The sequence below is a fragment of the Mizuhopecten yessoensis genome, unplaced genomic scaffold (genome assembly GCF_002113885.1).
Source record: "Mizuhopecten yessoensis strain PY_sf001 unplaced genomic scaffold, ASM211388v2 scaffold11059, whole genome shotgun sequence".
Lineage (NCBI taxonomy): Eukaryota > Metazoa > Mollusca > Bivalvia > Pectinida > Pectinidae > Mizuhopecten > Mizuhopecten yessoensis.
Window position 1 is genome coordinate 1,497,973 of NW_018408858.1, and position 20,073 is coordinate 1,518,045.

The 20,073-nt window shown below is 36.2% G+C and overlaps 1 protein-coding gene across 1 annotated transcript in view; it reads right to left on the minus strand.

Annotated features, from left to right (window-relative positions):
* The window catches only part of LOC110465159 (glutamine--tRNA ligase-like), a 50,073-nt gene extending 44,332 nt beyond the window's left edge, over positions 1–5,741 (minus strand). The window contains exons 1-4 of the mRNA XM_021520780.1: positions 5,576–5,741; positions 2,488–2,641; positions 2,007–2,116; positions 1,565–1,640 (exon numbers count right to left, since the gene is read on the minus strand). Of these exons, the coding sequence (XP_021376455.1) occupies positions 1,565–1,640; positions 2,007–2,116; positions 2,488–2,641; positions 5,576–5,725 (490 nt within the window). The 5' untranslated portion in view covers positions 5,726–5,741. The remainder of the gene's footprint in view (positions 1–1,564; positions 1,641–2,006; positions 2,117–2,487; positions 2,642–5,575) is intronic.
* Positions 5,742–20,073: the final 14,332 nt, after the last annotated feature.

Sequence of the window (20,073 nt, forward strand, 5' to 3'; positions counted from 1 at the left end):
GTACCAAATCGCACAGTTGTGCGGAGAGAAGCGCACAACGGGACGAACGATTGTTAAATCACACAGTTGTGCGCACCATGTGTGGACGATGTGCGGACGGTGTGTGAACGATGTATGCACAGTGTTTTTGGTGCGTTTTGCGGTCACACAACTGTATCTATCTATTCGCACAGTAGATGATTACAATCTGAGACAATCTAATTAAAATCACTCCCATTTACCGACTTCCATGCAACATATCAGTTAACGGAAGCCATGTGAAGATATAATTTTAATTAGATTGAATCTAACATGTCAGATGAATATATGTGTGGCAGGGAAAACCCTGGACTTTGAGAGCAGTGGGCCATTTCAGCAATTTTTAGTCAATATCAAAATTTAGAGGGGCCATTCTATGTAAAATTAAAAGAAAATTAGAAAATGGAGGGATCAATTTCAGTTTTGAGGGGTCAATGGCCCCATGGCCCACTCCAGGATTATCCCTGGTGTAGTAATGGTTTTATAATATCAATAGAATTGTTTTTCATATGCTTACCGGTATTACATTGTATTCATAGCATCTCATCATCACTCTACGACTATGTTCAATTTGCTTCCCGAAAAATTTAACTGGACAATTCAACTATGGCAGACAAAATGCCATTGAGGATGGAATAATGATGTCCTGTAACCTTAGCATACAGTGGTGCTAACATTTCCAGAACCCATTCTTGTCTCAATTCGTCACTTTGATCAGTGGATAATAACCGATGAGTTCCAGCCCGAAAGGACTTCTTCTACTGTAGTACACTAGTGTAGTACGTATACTAGACATGCTGGTGTATAACTTAATACAACATCTTGTACTATCACACAGACTGGCCACCAGCCCTCAAGTTTTTATGAAGAATTTCTCGACTGCATTTTACTACTAGCTTATTTGGTCCCTAGTCTAGAATCAGACATCCAAGTGATCAAAACTATTAGAGTTATTTTTTTCCCATGATAATTCAATATTCTAGAGACGGGGGCCAGTTTAACTATCACAGAGTGACATACCGGACCTTGTGTTGAGTGGCCTAAAAACTGGCTGTATCACAATAGTAGGATTCATCAGATGTGTTGTAAATATATACATATTTGAGACAAACTGAAGCTATGATGATTGCCAGTCTTTGTCTAAAGATCCCAGGTGTGATCTTTTACACACAAACTCCACTAATATGGATGTATTTACTTAATCTGATGCACTTATGGACTTTCATACACAATTCTAGCGCATATATTTGAAGATGACAAGAGAAAGGTCCAGACCCTAGCTACTGATTATGGTGTGTACACATGCTTATACTACAAACAATGGACTCTAAAATTAATTTAAGTAAGTGCCTGTTGCACATTAAGTTCAAAAAAGTGTTTTCACGAAAAATAAATTGGCACTATTATATAGATATATAAACTCTTCAAATCTTTGTGGAATATAAAAAGATAATTCCACACTCATACCTTGATTATGAATCAAGAAGACCAGACACTACACATAGGACCAGTCTATCCAAAAGATGTTTTATGTAGATTTACTTACCCATCAAAATCCCAGCGCTGAAGTTGTAACGTTTTTCTAGAAGTTCTTTTTTGTATTTCTCCATTACTTCTTCCACCTGAAGGGATAAAGAGACATGGATCACTACCTTATTCAACACATTGAATATTTAAGGATGCTGAAATAAATACTTCTCTCAAACTGTCAAAATACTGCTAGTTTTTCCATTGTTTTAAATGGGAAAATGACCCAGGGTATGACCATCGCAGAACTGATGTCTTTTTCAGTAAAACCTTCAAAAAATGAAAGAATGTATACTATTTTATTTTTACTATAAGGGAAACTTATACTTTGTTATAACGTGCCTGAATAATACCTGTGAGAATTTGTAATTCACTTACTTTTTATAGATATACCATCAGAATAAATTCCCAAAAAAATATTTCACAAATTACAAGGATTAATCCACACTTGGTATACATACTGCCTCTTCCACCTGTTCAGGTGTGATAGCCACGCCCACTCCACTCTCCTGTTCTAGACGTGTGGTATCCACAGGGGGCAAAGGATTGTGTAACAAGTAGTCCATGGCAGCTAGCAAAGTGAGAATTATCATTTAAAAATAGATTAAGTAAGTGCAGTTTAGGAAGTTACTTTTTTAATGCCTCCCCCTCAATCAAGGTACATGTTAAACATTTTCATTTCATTAGAATATTTTACAATTAGGTCATTTGGCTTTGGGAAAATCAGCACAACTAATACAGTGTAACTAAATTACCTGATGTTACCATGCATACCTATAGTTATTGATCGATGTTGTCATACCTAAGCATTACTTGTATTGCCATAATTAGGTATTTTTCAAATACATTACAAGTAGCTATTTGAAATTAACCTATTCTAACTTGTAAGCAAAGCTATAGGTCACTCTGATATAATGGACCTGAAAAAACTATTACTTATACCATTGAGCTGAAGTTCAGTGGTGATTTTTTTCGTGGCGATGTAATCGACAAGGAGCCCCTGGTGGGACTGGATCTGTTTCTTGAGACGAGTTGCCACATTGTAGAGCAGCTTGCCGACATCCTTGTCCACAGATGACAACCCACACCTTTTTGCCTGAGAAAAAAACCTGTTGGTGTTAGTCACACAAGTTCATGTAAATAAAAATGATTAAATTAAGTCTAAACCAGTACTGATTGAAATAGAGGCCGTTACAAAAGTCCCCAAAACTACCACATGCAGTTGGATAGGATACTACTGGAAGTTAGAGTGGTTTTCACAGTACCAGCAGTCAACTGGACAACAACACAGTATGAGTGCAAGGAATACAGGCATTTAAAACATTAATCTGTACTAACTGGGACTAAACAAAAGTTAAGCATGCATCGCATGCGTACATAACCCCCTCTGCATTAAAACCATTCTGGTCTCCGAGGAGTATAAATATATCATCTGAGGACTGTGTTTTGCTACAACTCTGTGCCCTGATGTTTAAATAGTTTTTGAAATCATTGTTTTTTGGGAAGTGAAATTAAACACTTAGCTAACATCTGTGTGTGGACACTTAGCTAACATCTGTGTGTGGACACTTAGGTAACATCTGTGTGTGGACACTTAGCTAACAGCTGTGTGTGTGTGGACACTTAGCTAACCTCTGAGTGTGTGTGGACACTTAGCTAACATCTGCGTGTGGACACTTAGCTAACATCTGTGTGCGTGTGGACACTTAGCTAACATCTGTGTGCGTGTGGACACTTAGCTAACATCTGTGCGTGGACACTTAGCTAACATCTGTGTGTGAACACTTAGCTAACATCTGTGTGTGGACCCTTAGCTAACATCTGTGTGTGGACACTTAGCTCACATCTGTGTGTGGACACTTAGCTAACAGCTGTGTGTGTGTGGACACTTAGCTAACATCTGTGCGTGGACACTTAGCTAACATGTTGACACTTAGATAACAACTGTGTGTGGACACTTAGCTAACAAATGTGTGTGGACACTTAGCTAACAACTGTTTGTGGACACTTAGCTAACATCTGTGTGGGGACACTTAGCTAACATCTGGACACTTAGCTAACATCTGTGGGTGGACCCTTAGCTAACATCTGTGTGTGGACACTTAGGTAACATGTTGACACTTAGCTAACAACTGTGTGTGTACACTTAGCTAACATCTGTGTGTGGACCCTTAGCTAACATCTGTGTGTGGACACTCAGCTAACATCTGTGTGTGGACACTTAGTTAACATCTGTGTGTGGACACTTAACTAACATCTGTGTGTGGACACTTAGCTCACATCTGTGTGTGGACACTTAGCTAACATATGTGTGTGGACACTTAGCTAACATCTGTGGGTGGACCCTTAGCTAACATCTGTGTGTGGACACTCAGCTAACATCTGTGTGTGGACACTTAGTTAACATCTGTGTGTGGACACTTAACTAACATCTGTGTGTGGACACTTAGCTCACATCTGTGTGTGGACACTTAGCTAACATATGTGTGTGGACACTTAGCTAACATCTGCGTGTGGACACTTAGCTAACATCTGTGTGTGGACACTTAGCTAACATGTTGACACTTAGCTAACAACTGTGTGTGGACACTTAGCTAACAACTGTGTGTGGACACTTAGCTAACAACTGTGTGTGGACACTTAGCTAACATCTGTGTGTGGACACTTAGCTAACATCTGCGAGAATGTATAAGAAAATGAAGCATTAACAAGTAAATAAACACTATTTTATTCAAAAACATGCAGAATAGTAGTTTTTATGCTACAATTTGTAATACCTTTTTAATGGATTAAAAAACAATAAATGGTAAAAAAAAATGATACTTATATATATATGCAACATTTAATAATTGTTCTGCTTAACAAAAGCATATGACTACTGTAATTTGCTGTCGTATGTCTGGTTATTCTACATTCAGCAGCCAAAAGTATGGTGCCTATGCGTTTTTCTGTGAATTTCCTTCTTTATTGTAATGCAAAACATTTTGTTGATTCTTTAGCGGAACTGGACTGGGTCGATCATCAGCGACTAGGTAGCTCAACTGGTAGAGTGTCTGTCTAGAGTTTGGATGGTCCCTGGTTCCAACCCCGGTCTGGTCATTACATGTTCTCTTTCTCCTGTTATGAAATTGGTGAGCTTGCCAACCCTTGTTTAAAGCATTTGGTTAAGGTTTGGCAAGGGGATACCCAAACCTCGGTTGAAACTAAGTGTGTGTTTTGGGGCGAATACTTAGAAAAAGGATTGAGGAATGTACCAGAAGTGGGCTGGGTCGATCAGCGACAAGGTAGCTCAATTGGTAGAGCATCCGTATAGAGTTCAGAGGCCCTGGGTTTGAGCCCTGGTCTGGCCGTTACATTTAATCTTCCCCTTTTAGAATTAAAAAATCGAGCAGATACAAACATCAAAATGATACTCTTAGAACTATCTTTCCGACTGTAGCATTATCACAGTATAAATAATGTGTGAGCTAAATCGACGGGCACAGAAACTGGTAACAAAATGTTGTTGTTCGATGACAATGACAGGATTGCATTAGTTGTCAATGTAGAGTAAGGTAAGTCATTGCAAACCGACATCTCAGTTAAAATAAAAAATAAAAACATTGTTGATAATCAATATAAAGCAAATTGCTGTTAGTTTTGTTCGTTTTCGTTTGTTCAGCAAATTTCACCTTAAACGCTCAGAAACTGATCACTTGAAGCACAGGGATTCGTTACAAATTTCTGAAATACATATATGCTACAACGAACCCCTGTGCTTGAAATTGTAGATAGACGTTTTACCAGTTGTAACGGAAAGCTGTCTGTACATTTAGCTTGCTGTTACGTCATTTTTGAAATATTCTTACATTAAAGAGCGTGGATTGGCCACATTAAAGACTAGAATAAATGTATTGGGATGTAAACAATATGTCAAATCACTACACATGATTGCATCATGGATCAAATCCGACTTTCGTTTTGACAATTACCAAGTTTAGGCATGGTGAATTAAGCCTACAAACTAAAGGAAAAGTTAATAAATACAAACCTGTTCTATTGCAAGTTTCAAAAGCTGTGATACGTGTTCATTCTTAATGGTTTCCTTTGCTTTCTGCTCACTGAGACCGATGCCGGTAAACAGTGAAACGTCGATGGCAGCCATAGTTCTGGAGCAACGTGCTTCCTTTTCGACACGCATGCGCAGTACTGATGTCGATGAACTCTTTTTATAGGGTTATCTTTCTTTGTACGTTTCGCTTTCAGCTACTGTACACATATTGCATCATATACCATCAGAGACATAACATTACTGTACTCTTTCATCTTGTTGACAATTTCTTATTTCATGTTAAAACTGGGCTTGAATCACTTTGTTGTAGACGAAAAAAATCATAAACTAGTACATGATGAATCGCCGAAGTGATTAGCAGACATCATTGAACCATACCTTTACATCAATTTAAATGTAAGATATCCACTAAGAAATACAGCCCTATTTTCAATACCCAGATTTGTATAACTGAAAATTATTTCAAAAGTGTTTTCCGCAGTGTGTAGAAAATTTAACCTTCTATCTGCAGAAACTTTAAAATGCTACTTCCCTACAACAAATTAATTTTAAAATCTCTGAAAATGTTAACAACAAAAAAATAAATTTAAATACTATTTATAATTGGCCAAGAACATTTAATATCGTATGTCGACTAAATCATGCTGCAATCCCAATAGTGCAACACCTGCAGCATGTAGACGGGGACATGAAAATGAAAATGTATTTTATGTTGTATTTGAATGCTTATTAATTGTTTGTTAACATGCAAATAGTACAAAATATTTATCAATTTTGTATAACTGATAAACATGATAATCATAATATAAAACCTCTATCAAATGGGTGCATAATATACAGCACTGATACCAATAAATACATTTTACAAAATATATCTGACTATATTCGTGAAACTAACAGACTTGATATGTAATCTTACTCACAACCTATAGCTTTACATTGAAAGTTCTCTCTCTCTCTCTCTCTCTCTCTCTCTCTCTCTCTCTCTCTCTCTCTCTCTCTCTCTCTCTCTCTCTCTCATAAAGGCAATATATGTGTACATGTGTACCATTACATGTACTGGCGTCAAGTATATCAACTGATGAAAGTAAGAGTATATATGAGTCTTGTGAGGTATGAATATATATGAAATAATGTGTAATAATACCATGTATTGCAAAAAAATCTTGAATAAATAGAAAATTACAAAAAAAAAACAAAAAAAACCCAACTGGTGTATATACATTTTATATTTCTATCTTCACAACATCTCTGGGATTTTCCAAAAATCTTTGGATTTCTATAGCTCGCTTTCATCACATTGTCTGACGCAGCTAAAGCGTAAATAGTCATGTTCATGTTCTAGTTCTATATATATATATATAGTGAACGTTCTGAACCATGACCCCGATGCTCACCTATTCTGAGACNTACTGAACGCTGTGAGTGGTGTACTGTACGGCAGCCCTACCAAGCAGGCCCCTATCCCCCCATCTTCGACTCCGAAACCGACCTTTAGAGCCAAGGATGAAATCGAGTGTCATTATCAGTTTCACGACGAAACAAACCGTAAACTTGACTTTATACTCAGCAAAATGGAGAAGCTAGACAAGCTAGATACGATTGAAGAACATCTTTCTCGTTTAACTATCAGAGTAAATGAGGTTGAGAGACGTGTTTCAGATGCCGAACGGAAGTGTGGAGATTTCCAATCTACAGCTAATTTTGTATCGGACCAGTATGACGAACTCAGTGCCAATTCGGTTAGTTACCAGGAGTTGTCAGAGGCAGTAAAAGAACAGGAGTCAGTCATCAGTGGACTTTGTAGTGGTTTTGATACACTCAGACTGGACCGCGACAATATGAAACAGACTGTTCTAGATCTACAGTGCAGGTCTATGAAATACAACCTTGTTTTCACCGGACTTTCAGGGGAAAACCGCAATGAGGATACCTTGGCTCTCATCAGGGACTTCATATATATAGAACTTGGTATTCAACATAGGATTGACTTTGTCAACGTCCATAGGTTTGGTAGGCACATACGTGGCAAGCCCCGACCGATTGTTGCCAGATTCGTGTACAACCAAGATCTCCAACTGGTCAAAAGCAGGTCATTCCATCTGAAAGGGACCATGTTTGGCATTCATGAACAGTATCCGGTAGAAAAAGAGGAAAGAAAGAAAAGGTTGTATCCAGTCCGCAAACGTAGCAAACAAGCTGGGAACACCGCAAAACTGATCCGAGACAGGCTGTACATAGACGGTAGGCTATACGAGGAACAACCAGGGATCACCCACAGCGACCAGGCCAGTTATGTCAACAAACGCGCAAACCAGCATACCAGCAGATCAAGTGGATTTTCTACAGGATAGGCGGACACACGGTCCACCTCAGCATCTGACAGAGGACGTCAACAGCCTACTGCTGCTCCGCGTCAGAGATATTCACCACCAACCCAGCCTCGCGCGATGAACAGACCTGCCACTTCGGCGAATCCACAGTCCAACAACAGGGGCCCCCAGCGGCCTTGGGAGGATCATCGTGCATAGGATCACGCGGAGAGTGACGCGCAACCGTATACGGCTGAGCGAGACCTGTTGGTACTGTCGTGGAACATTGGTAAAGGCCTATTAGGAAAGCTCTGTAATAGAGACTTTCTAGATATTATCAACAATTATGACATTGTGTGTCTCAGTGAATGTTGGTTATCTGAGAAAGATGAATTTGAGTTAGATGGTTATTGTAAATATGTCTTCCCGAGGAAAACTGGTATCGGTGGGGATATTGTTATATTCTATAAAAACTGCTTAAAAAACAATATTTCGATAGTTGAAAATATTCACGATAGCATAATATGGTTAAAACTTGAAGGAAATTTAAGTTATAGCTACATTGTGTTTTGTTACTTTCCCCCCGAAAAAAGTGTTTTCTATGAAAATAACACAGAAGAAATAGATTTATTTCAAATTTTGCAAGATTCCATTATAAATTATAGATCAAATGGTAAAGTGTACATAACTGGAGATTTCAATGCCAGAACTGGTACCAGACCTGATATGATAATTAATGATGGCTTGGGTAAAGATGGTAATGTATTATTTGATGCTGTTGACTATCAATCTGATAGTGTGTATGATCTTACTGAGCGGAAAAGCATGGACAAATCTGTAAACTCTTTTGGAAGAAAGTTATTGTCTCTGTGCGAATCTACTAGTTTTAGGATATTGAACGAACGTCACTCAGGTGACCCGGATGGAAGTGTTACTTTCTTTAGTTCTATTGGTACAAGCCTTATAGATTACCTTTTAGTTGAGGGGGACAATTTTCAAAATGTAAAAGAATTTAAGTCTGGTAATTTTGTAACTATGTCTGATCACTCACCTTTATCTTTTAAATTGAGATTAGATATAAATTTTGATGAAGAATTACCTGGAAATCAAGCTCATGCTAGATGCGTTTGTGAAAATGTAAAGTGGAATGATGATAATGTAAACTCCATTAGACAGAATCTTAGTCAAAATATCAATGTATTAAGTGAACTCCTCGTTACACCTTTGTTAAACAAGTCAGATGTCGAATTATGTGTTGACAAACTTTGTTCTTTTCTAAATGAGATGTGTTTACCACTGTGTGATGTACATAGATGTAAGTCAACTATAACTGATAATGTCTCAAAGAAAAAAAGTATTCAGCATGAGGATAAACCCTGGTTTAATCTTCCATGTAAGCAGATATATAAGATATACAAAGATGCCTTACATACATTTAACAATTTTAAAACTGCTGATAATCATAGAATATTAATTGAGAAAAAAACTGATTATAAGAAATTTGAGTTAAGACTGAAGAGAGAATATCAGCGACAGGAGGGAGATATGATGGAGTATCTTAGAAAACACAACCCGAAACATTTTTATAAATACTTTTCGAAACGAAAATTTAAAGTTTCTAACAAAATTTCTCTTGACAAATTCTACAATCATTTTAAAGATTTAAGTTGTCAAGGTAATCCAGTTCACGAGATAGGCGAAACAACTTTAGATGAAAATAATATATCATGTGTATTTGAAGAACTCGACTCCCATATCACAGAAAAAGAAGTTATTTCTGCAATACATAAGTTAAGTAGAAATAAAAGTTGTGGTGAGGACAAAATGCTTAATGAACTTTTTATTGATTGCAATGATATACTTGTTCCATATTTAATCAAACTTTTTAATTATATTTTTCAATTAGGGATTTTCCCTGAAGCTTGGTCTACTGGGAGTATTACCCCCGTATATAAGAAAGGCGATATAGAAAATACAAATAATTACAGGGGCATTACTCTAGTCAGTTGCATGGGGAAGTTGTTTACCTCCATTTTGAATGAGCGACTAGTTAATTGGGATGTTAAAAATAATGTAATAACAGATGCTCAATTTGGTTTTAGACCCGGACATTCAACCGTTGATGCAATATTTGTACTTCAGACTTTAATTAATAGATATTTAAGTAAAAAAGGTGGTAGACTTTACTGTTGCTTTGTTGATTACAAGAAAGCTTTTGACTTAATCGACAGATCTCATATGTGGTGCAAATTGATTAAGCAGGGTGTTAGAGGGAAAATGTTACGTATAATTCAATCGTTGTATAGTTCAGTTAAGTCATGTGTAAAGCACAATGGTTTGTATTCAGATTTTTTTTCAAATACAATCGGTCTATTTCAGGGTGAAATTTTGTCACCCATTTTATACTCCATGTTCGTCAATGACTGTGAAATTCATTTTATAAAAGAAGGTTGTCCATCTATTGAAATTAATTTAATTAACATTTTTCTTTTAATGTATGCTGACGATACGGTGCTATTTGCAGAAACGCCAGAAAAGTTACAACATATTCTGGAAGCTATGAAATCATATAATAACAAGTACAAACTCAATTTAAACACTGAAAAGACGAAAATAGTAGTTTTCAGGAATGGTGGCGGGATACGAAACAACGAAAAATGGTTTTACGACACTAAAGAGCTCCAAGTCGTCGACCAGTTTAATTACTTAGGCATGCTCTTTAATTACAATGGTAAATTTTATGTCACTCAAAAGCATGTTGCAGATCAGGGTAATAAGGCATATTATGCGCTTTGTAATAAGTTCAAAAATCATAATTTTAATATCAAAACACAATGTTCTGTATTCGACACTTATATTAATAGCGTCTTAAGTTACAGTGCAGAAGTATGGGGCTTTCATAAAGCTCTTGATGTTGAAAAGATACACATACATTTCTGTAAAAGGCTACTCGGAGTCAAGAAGAGTACGTGTAATAATTTAGTTTATTGTGAGTTAGGAAGATTACCATTGTCTGTATGTAGAAAACTGAAAGTTTTTAAATATTGGTTAAAATTAAAAACTTCGAATAATTGCATTTTAAAAACATGTTACGAGGAAAGAATTTTATCAAATGATAATTGGATTCTTGATATCCGCACAGAACTCAACAAATTAGGTTTAACTTACCTTTGGGAAAATGTTAGAAATGATAGAAATATCTATACAATCATTGAGCAAAGACTTTTTGACTTTTACCGGCAGGAAATATTAACTAATATCCAAACAACTCCGAAAGGATTCCTTTATCAACATCTAATAGACAATTTTTCTTTGCAATCATATTTAATAAAACCAATTGATAATTCATATAAAAAGACTTTAGCTCGCTTTAGACTTAGCTCTCATAATTTAAATATTGAACAGGGAAGATATAGAAACCTTCCTAGAGAACAAAGATTCTGTAACTTATGTAACGCTAATGATATTGAAGACGAATTTCATTTTATATTAAAGTGCAACTTTTATAACGACTTAAGGCGAGAGTTTATTAAGCCTTTTTATTACAAACGACCAAGTGTTTTCAAATTGATACAGTTATTTACTAGTCGAAACATTACGGAATTAAATAAATTAGGAAAATTCCTGTTTTTAAGTTTAAAACGTCGTAATAACACTGTATAATATTTTATCTCATTTTCCCTGTAAATGTTCTTTTCAGTATACCATATTTGATAAGATATTTGTATTATGTGTATATTGTGTAAAAAAAAAAGTGATTGTGCCCGTTCATTTCCTTTCCTATGTAATATAAATTATATGGTAAATTAATCATAATTAACAACTTCGAAACATCGACGAGTATTTTCTATATCGTAATATCACTGTCACTAACGTCAGGAGTAACATCGTATTTATTACACTATGGCAGTGTATTTTATTGTTTTTTTTACTGTTCTACTAGAGAGTATTTATTCGTGACATATGTGCGATACAATGTATGTAACTTTATTAATCCAGTTATCATTACCTGTAACGTACGTCATTGAAAGTTACACTATTGTTATGCTTGCACTGTATCGGAACCTTACGATGTTGGTGTATTGCAGTGTAAAATGCTGTCTCTTATTATATGTCATTTTGAAGTACTGCACGATTAATGAATATTATTGTATACATGTGTCATTGTAAATTTGTAATATACTGTACTATTTGTATGTCTACTCTCCGATGTGTGTTACACAAAGAATAAAAACAATCAAATTAAGCAGAAGTTTGTCTATTATCTTATCCCTTGGTAAATGTAATTATCCAATTAAAATGTCGGAATTGAATACTAGTATGTTCTATTTGTGCGTACTATAAGACACAGTCCAGTGAGCTTGAACGTTACCTTACGCGAAACCTGTGCATCTGTGCTGTACACGTGGGCTTATGTTCATGGCCATTGTTTACCTAATGCATTGCTACAAACAATACTGTTTATGTAATACTTTGCTGATAATTTGTTGCATGCAGAAAATAAACTTGTTGCTTTACAAGATGTTCATACATGTACATTGAGAAGTACGTTATACACTTTAACAATACCTAGTTTCGAGCTCCATAATGCTTTTTAAACACGCAAATAGCTTGATGGAGCTCGAGATCAGGTATTATTCCAATACTTATTTCTGAACACTGAGCATGAAAATCCTTTAGTGAACTTATGTCACGATAAAGAAAAATGTTTAATTTACAGAGAGGAACAGATTATAGTCCGGAATCTCTCAATAAGCTACAGGTGCTGGACATACAAAAGCACCACACACAGTATTTGCTCAGTACCTGTGCAGCGAGAAAGTCTCCCCGCCACACCCGCTAGATCCGGTTCGGAGAGTTGTAAAAAGAACGGAGGCAATTTGTTGCAATGACATACAAATATATGTTTCAGAAGTTCTTAAATGAACTATAGAATTGTAGAATAGCCATTGTGATCATGTTGTATCAAAGAAACAATAGAGATTAGCGTTTGTGACACAGTCAGCAACACCAAGTTTTTGTAATTGGTTAAATCTAGCCCGAGGAAGTACAGGTCAGAAAATTAAATCCAAGGTATGCATAATTGGACTTATTTTAATCTATGTGGGGTATAGTCATATACGTACAATGGTGGTTACGTCTAATTAGGAAGTATATATAAGAAGCAGTCAACTTGAAAGTATCCATGACAGGCGCTAGTGAACACAGGATTACTTATGTATGTAATCTGAAGTCCAATCTCTACTACGTCGCACATGTATTGTAATATCGTGCTATTACTTCTTGAAATTGTTTTTCACGATATTGCACCATCATGGCAAAATAGAAACTTGATACGGTCCCATATCAATGTATTAACCCGTCACAAACGTCATTTATGATAATGCAAATGAGGAAAACAATTTGTTAATTGCAGTACAATAAGTCTCGGTACATTTTTTTATCAGCATACATGCATGTATCAGTTTTGCTTTATTTCATGTTGCCGTTACAAATTTTAGTGGTTCAAGGTCAAGACGTATATCCATATATTAAATTAATTTTATGGAGAGAGGCCTGTTGCTCAATCCTTTTGTTTAATCAATAAAATATATTTGAATCGAAATAATTGCATGGTCCTTATGGATCTAAATGAACATATAATTATGCATGTTATACTGATAAAACATCACTGTTTTTGCTAATCGACTTTTTACTTATAAAAATAAGAATGGTTATATCATTGTATGTACCTATTTTTACAGAATGATTATTTATGATATAACCCGCAAACTCATTTTTTATATGCATTCATCAGAGCAATTGTAGACAATAGGCGGTTTGTGTAAACTTACTAAAATCAAATGATAAAAAACGCAAGCTATTTTTTGTACGTCATTTATATAGTGTATTTGTAGCAGCATTTATTTCAGTTTTTTACGTGTGTCATCACATAAATAAATCACGTCATTGTCGAGCTTTATCTTCTATGTGTATTGTTCATATAATAAACGATATTTAATGGTTTCTTTTATAATATAATATATGTGTCACGAGTTTACAGAATAACGATAGTTTTTACGAGTAAACGGCGAAACACGAGTGATTATACCGGTACAGCTCGCATATGAATGAAACATATTTGGTAATCAGGCTTCAATAGCACAATCCTTGGTTCAATATTCTAAGACGTCATGCTTGCCAACAAGACTGTCCGCCAATATGAATTGGCTACTCTGCTTATACAAAATGTATCTGGTAAATATCTGTTTACAAAGAGTCAGCAAGTGTGAAAATCGATAGTTATCTTTGTGCATGTACCACAACAATCACTTAAATATGGGTCTTTGCTTGTGCAACCGATTTTATTAGCTAATACTAAAAGCTGGGACAGTACTTTGATATTTGTCACAGTCTCGAAGACATCGAGTTTCTTTTACTATACATGTTAAAGATAATTCAATATTTCCGGAGTCGGAAGAACTTATTAAGGTTTCAAAACTGCTTTTCCATATTTTAAGAATACTGGCAGTTTTTGAGATGTCTGATCACTCGTCTTTGACGTTTTTCAAGGCGGTAAGTTTTTGCCTCTCGTTACAAACACCGCACTTTTTCCAATTTCATTCAAGAGTCGGGCTTTTTTTCTGATGTTTTCTAAAATTAACTTTGACTCCCCTGTCAATAGAGAATTTGTTTGTTGAAAAAGGAGAATTAGTTACCAAGTTCCTTGATAGGCTCCGAGACAGTACGAACTTAAAGTAACAATAGAAAAGTTAGTTGTTTTTAAGGCTACACTAGACAATATTCAGATACGTATGTATTTTTCCTGATCGAGCTGATTTTACTCAGAAAGTAATCACTGAACTTGTTCGACAAGTCTTTTTCAGAATGACAGCTTGGTAGGACAATTTCACCTTTCTGAACCATTAAGTTTTAATGAGTCTAAAAAGCTGTCTATGGTCCTTACTACATTCTTCAATTGTTTCGAAATAATAAGCCTTCTTTGACTGAATGAGAAGTGAACCAATTAGCCGACATTGTTCCCTATACATCTGTTAATTAACGGTTATTTTGGTCCTTCGCCACTGTTTCTCTGCTTTTCTACGGTTCTGTTTTCTACGCGGAGATTTTCATTATACCACGGGGCATTCGGGCACCGAGCGACAGTTTAAGGACACTAAATTCAGAGGAATAAATTACTTACAGCGACCAGCTGTTGTTGGCTTGATGACATGTAGATTCTCGTACGATACTGATGATGTCGGAATCCGTGTTGAAGTATTGTAACGGATTAATTTAGGTGAACCGGATTGCGGTTGAGTCGGGCAACAGTTTGTTTTACATCGTCTAATTGAATATGTGAAGATTTTTTTAAGACTTCCTTTGCGCATTTCAAAAGTAAATGAATAAATTATAGATTTGTTATAAACTTCCGTGTGATAAGCAATTGGCGGCCTCGTTTCCAGATAAAGTAGTGGCAGTAATTGATAAATCACTTTCATATTATAGCTCTAACGGGCCACCGTAAATGTCTACCGGTTTGTCGCCTCACTGAATCTATGTGAACAAAATACGTATGGTATGATGAAAGAATTAGGTTCACTTTATCATTACAAAGAGTATCGGATTTTGTTTGCACCTGCCTCGAAGTGTCTGTAATGCTATGCTGTGGTATCGTACGCCAGTAGTCCTATCAATTATTTTTATGTACCACCTGTGCCAAGTAGTCTTAATATTTGACCAGCAGATACCTTGAACGGTTGCAGCACACTTGACTTACTTTAAAGATAATTGAAATCTTACATGTAAAACGTTTCAAACAACGTTATATAACAAAACAAAAACATATTCACTTGAGTTTAGAAAGCTGTTGACCTTCAACAAGGTGACAGACATTACGACAGGTATTACATAATATGATGTAAAATGCGTTTAACTTTCCGCAACACTTATCACAGTCTCAGTATTTTTTTAACACTTGTTTGTTGATATGCCTCTTCTCGGATCCTGTTGTGGTCTTTTTATTTAGTTTCAAGTTACTATATTTCATTGTTTATCAAATATTTTTACTCTCCTACCTCTAAGTGTCTGTAATGCTATGCTGTGGTATCGTACGTCAGTAGTCTTATCAACTATTTTGATGTACCACCTGTGCCAAGTAGTCTTAATATTTGACCAGCAGATACCTTGAACGGCTGTAGCACATTTGACTTACTTTTAAGATAATTGAAATCTTACATGTTAAACGTTTCAAACAACATTATATAACAAAATAACTTGTATATGCTATAAACAATAGAAGTGCATTTATTTATATAGACAAACCCCTTGAAAATTTATTCCAATAGTCATAGCATAGAAACAAGTAGTCATAAAATGTCATTTTTATATGTTTTAGGGGAAAACGTGTCACCTATGCCCATATGTTATGTTATGCACGATTTCTCACCCGGGTGAGAAATCGTGCTAGGGTGAGAAATCGTGTTGCGACCGCAGCACTTTTAGCACGATGTCTCACCCGGGTGAGAAATCGTGTCGGGGGGAGATATCGTGCCGTAACACCCGGGTGATACCGACGAAATTCTTCAATTTACTTCTAGAACCATATAAAAAAAAGTTCGAACCTTTGGCGTAAGGACCACAACACAGAAGAGATCACCTCCAAAAACTACCCCGGCCATCCCCTTTTAAAATCCTTTAACCAGAGACATATATACTATACTATAATTGATTGATTGATTGATTGTTAGGTTTTACGTCCGCTTCACTACCGAATAACTATACTATAGTGTATGTACTGCGTATATACAGGTTGTATACGCCTCTGTTTGAACCGCCCGATGTTTATTTTTTAAAACAAAACTTTTTTAAACAAAGTGTCTGATCAGAGACGTTTATACGTTTCTGGTCTGATGTGCTGACAGAAAACGGTAGCTGAATCTTAATAAGAGCCAGTACAGATTGATTTTGATGGTTTTACGTCCGGTATTATACGTACGGCCTCGCGACCTTTCAGTAGACGACCAAGCAGTACGTACATGCGTGTGCTCTGGCTTTACTGAAATGGGGATGCCCAGGGGGCTAAACGTGAGGTACCGGTGAGAGGTAGTGCACCCCCGCTGAGCTAAGGCCAACCCTGATAGCGATCATGGTCATCGTAACTAACACACCGGTCTGTTCTGGTTTACATATCCAGGTAAATTAGCAAAAAGGATTTGATATAAAGATGACTTCACACGTTACGATTTACATTGTGATTTTGCTGAAATTATCATAAAATAGTTACAACTAGAACGCCTATTTCCCCAAAGCTATGTTACGCTGGTGCGCGCATCCAACCGTGCACTGTTATGACGCGTCCTCGGGTATTTTTATACAGGTAGCAATATCGGAATCCCGTGTCTAAGAATAGATTATTGTAAACAGACCACATATTTGGTGTTTCAGCCCTATTTGTTGGTGTTTAAGCACTTGATATAATTACTATTGCCAGTTGGAGGGTAAAACAATTCATAAATTTCATCAAAAATAGTCTAACCTACAAAGCGTAGCTGTACTGTACACGTGTACAGGGATTTGTTGACATGCTTCGATAGAAGTATGTCGCACTAAATAGTAAAGAAATTATTACTAACAAAACTGATAAATCAATAGGTATGTTATTAAAATGAAAACAAAAGTTTCCATCGATTTAAAAAAACTATTGATCACATGCCTAAATATTTAAAAAAAAATATATAACTGAAGGAGGATTCGAACCTGCATCGTTTAGTTTCTAGTCGCAAGTAAACTGCGTTACACATTCGGCTACATAGAACATATAGATACTGGCAATAACAAACTTATTTAATCCGAGAAACACCGGTCGCAGTTTAGAGAAACTTGATCACCCCTGTTTTTCATTATTTTGAGCACTTTCCCAAAGGAGGACCACTTTTCCGTAATAGGATTTGTTTTTGCAAATTACATCACGGTCACAAAAAGTTTATTCAAAAGTTGGTCCTCGGATGGGAAAGTGTTGAAAGTATTTTTTTAATTCCGGGAAACCCCATCACTTTCATAGATATAGTGTATATGGCTATATTTGCAGTATCATATTAGCAATACCTATTTTCTCAGCAGTTTAACAATTCACATTCAATTGGTTTTGAATCTTTTGTATGCTTTTTTGCTACCCGAAATGTTTTACTCCTTAATTTTTTTCCCCGTTTTCATAAATGCCGACTTAGGGAAATACGGGCAGTTTTCCGCCATACCTCTTGATGATTTTTAAGTAGAATAAAATGTGCTTAGAGATATAAAAGAAGTTGAAAAATATGATTTTGTTAGATAGATACAGTGTAAAGTTTGATTTGTTTTTTTTGAAATTCGGGATGAATACTAAACTCATTCAACCTCTTGACACACGAATCAGGTGCTTATCTTATATCTGAAAGAAGTTAGGTATAGTCACCATACAAAAAGGACGGTTTTATATACTGGACATGTTTGTGCCAATCATAAGATATAAATGATACTGAAGTCGGCGTTGATGACATCGGTACCGCCCAACCCCTCCCCCACACACTTTTTAAATCAGGTACGTTTCTAGGATATTTGAAAGAGGGGGGCGTAGAATCAAATTTTTCGCCGAGCGGGGCAAGGCGGAAACAATTTTGGACCTTTTTTTGGCTAAAAAACATAAAATAATATGTGTTTAATTAATGAATATGATAAATTGCCATATTCAATACAATATTAGCAGATTACGATAGTTTTTTGGGTTTTTTTCTTTTTAAAGGGGGGGGGGGGTACGCCCATTACGCCCTCCCCTGGACCCGCCCCTGTAAATGTTTACGGTAATAGTGATCTAAATCTCATTTGAATGAAATTAGCATAAAGCACATTCAGACATAATCATAGTTGTATTTCAAATTATAAACACTAATCCAACCCCCTAATCCCTTGTTATCTATGCCTCACAACCATACGTTTCCGACGCATAATGAAAAGGGCATCTTCATCTTCATTCTTCATTATTATATACACGAAGTTACAACCCCCGTGCACGGTGGTCGTCTATACACTTTCTCTGTTCAATACTTTAATTGAATTAAAACGATACGTAAAATTCAATCAGAGACGTATAAAAAGTAGTATAAGCTATTTAATTAGTTACAATAATGTTTGTTTGGACTTATCCTGATATGTCGGAGTAATCATTCTCCCCAAGTGTTGGTTGAGATACATCTAATTTATACTTCCTAAATTCTCAGATTTCGTTGGAGAAATTTAATCTAGATACGTCGACAAAGGACGTCTCTGCGTCCACAGGGACCCGAGAGTATCAAAGTGTACCCTGAATAAAAAAAGAAACTAATATATTATTATTATATAATATCCAAAAACAAAAATGTCGAAAACCGCATAAAAACCGGTCGTAATCGTAACTCGCGGTGAATGGGATCCTATCGGCTGTGACGTCACAAGTTCAACGCCTCTAGCCGTCATCATGGCAGGAATAGGCGAGTTAGAGAACAGCCATGGCCATACAGCGTCAGATCGCGGATTAATATTTTTTTAGTTTTGAGGAATCATATTGTGCTGAAGATAACATTATGTAGATGGTATTAAGCTATACAAAATTTGTCAGAACTTCCAGACAGTGAGTTTAATTGATATCAAACTGACGACTCTGAATAGGACGTACACTTCGGCCTTCCACGCAGGCGGCCGGGATTCGATCCTCGAAGTCGTCGGAAGCATGGAATATCAGAAAAAGTGTTTTTCTCCTGCCCACACAACTCCAACAACCCAGGTGTAGTATAACATGGTCTGGGGTGTATGTTGCGGTATCTGTGATGTAGCATTCAAGTGAGGTGTCACTTTAAATGATGCCGTTGGAAGCACGGTCCCACTACAAACAGAACACATCACATCTCCAGCATACATACATAGGGAGATATTAGCCAGATGGCATAGGACTCGTAGTTAGCGCCTGATAAGGCAGCTCCTGCGAATTCCTCAAAATTGAATTGATTAATGTAAATGCTAATTGTATATATATGTACTGTAAAGCGCTTTAGAGTGGCTTATATGTTAGCTAGATAGAGCGCTATATCAAATGCTGTATATTATTATTAACACACACTGGAAGCATTGCGTGTCCTGATTCTGAGCACTGATGAGAACTTTGTGCAAATACTC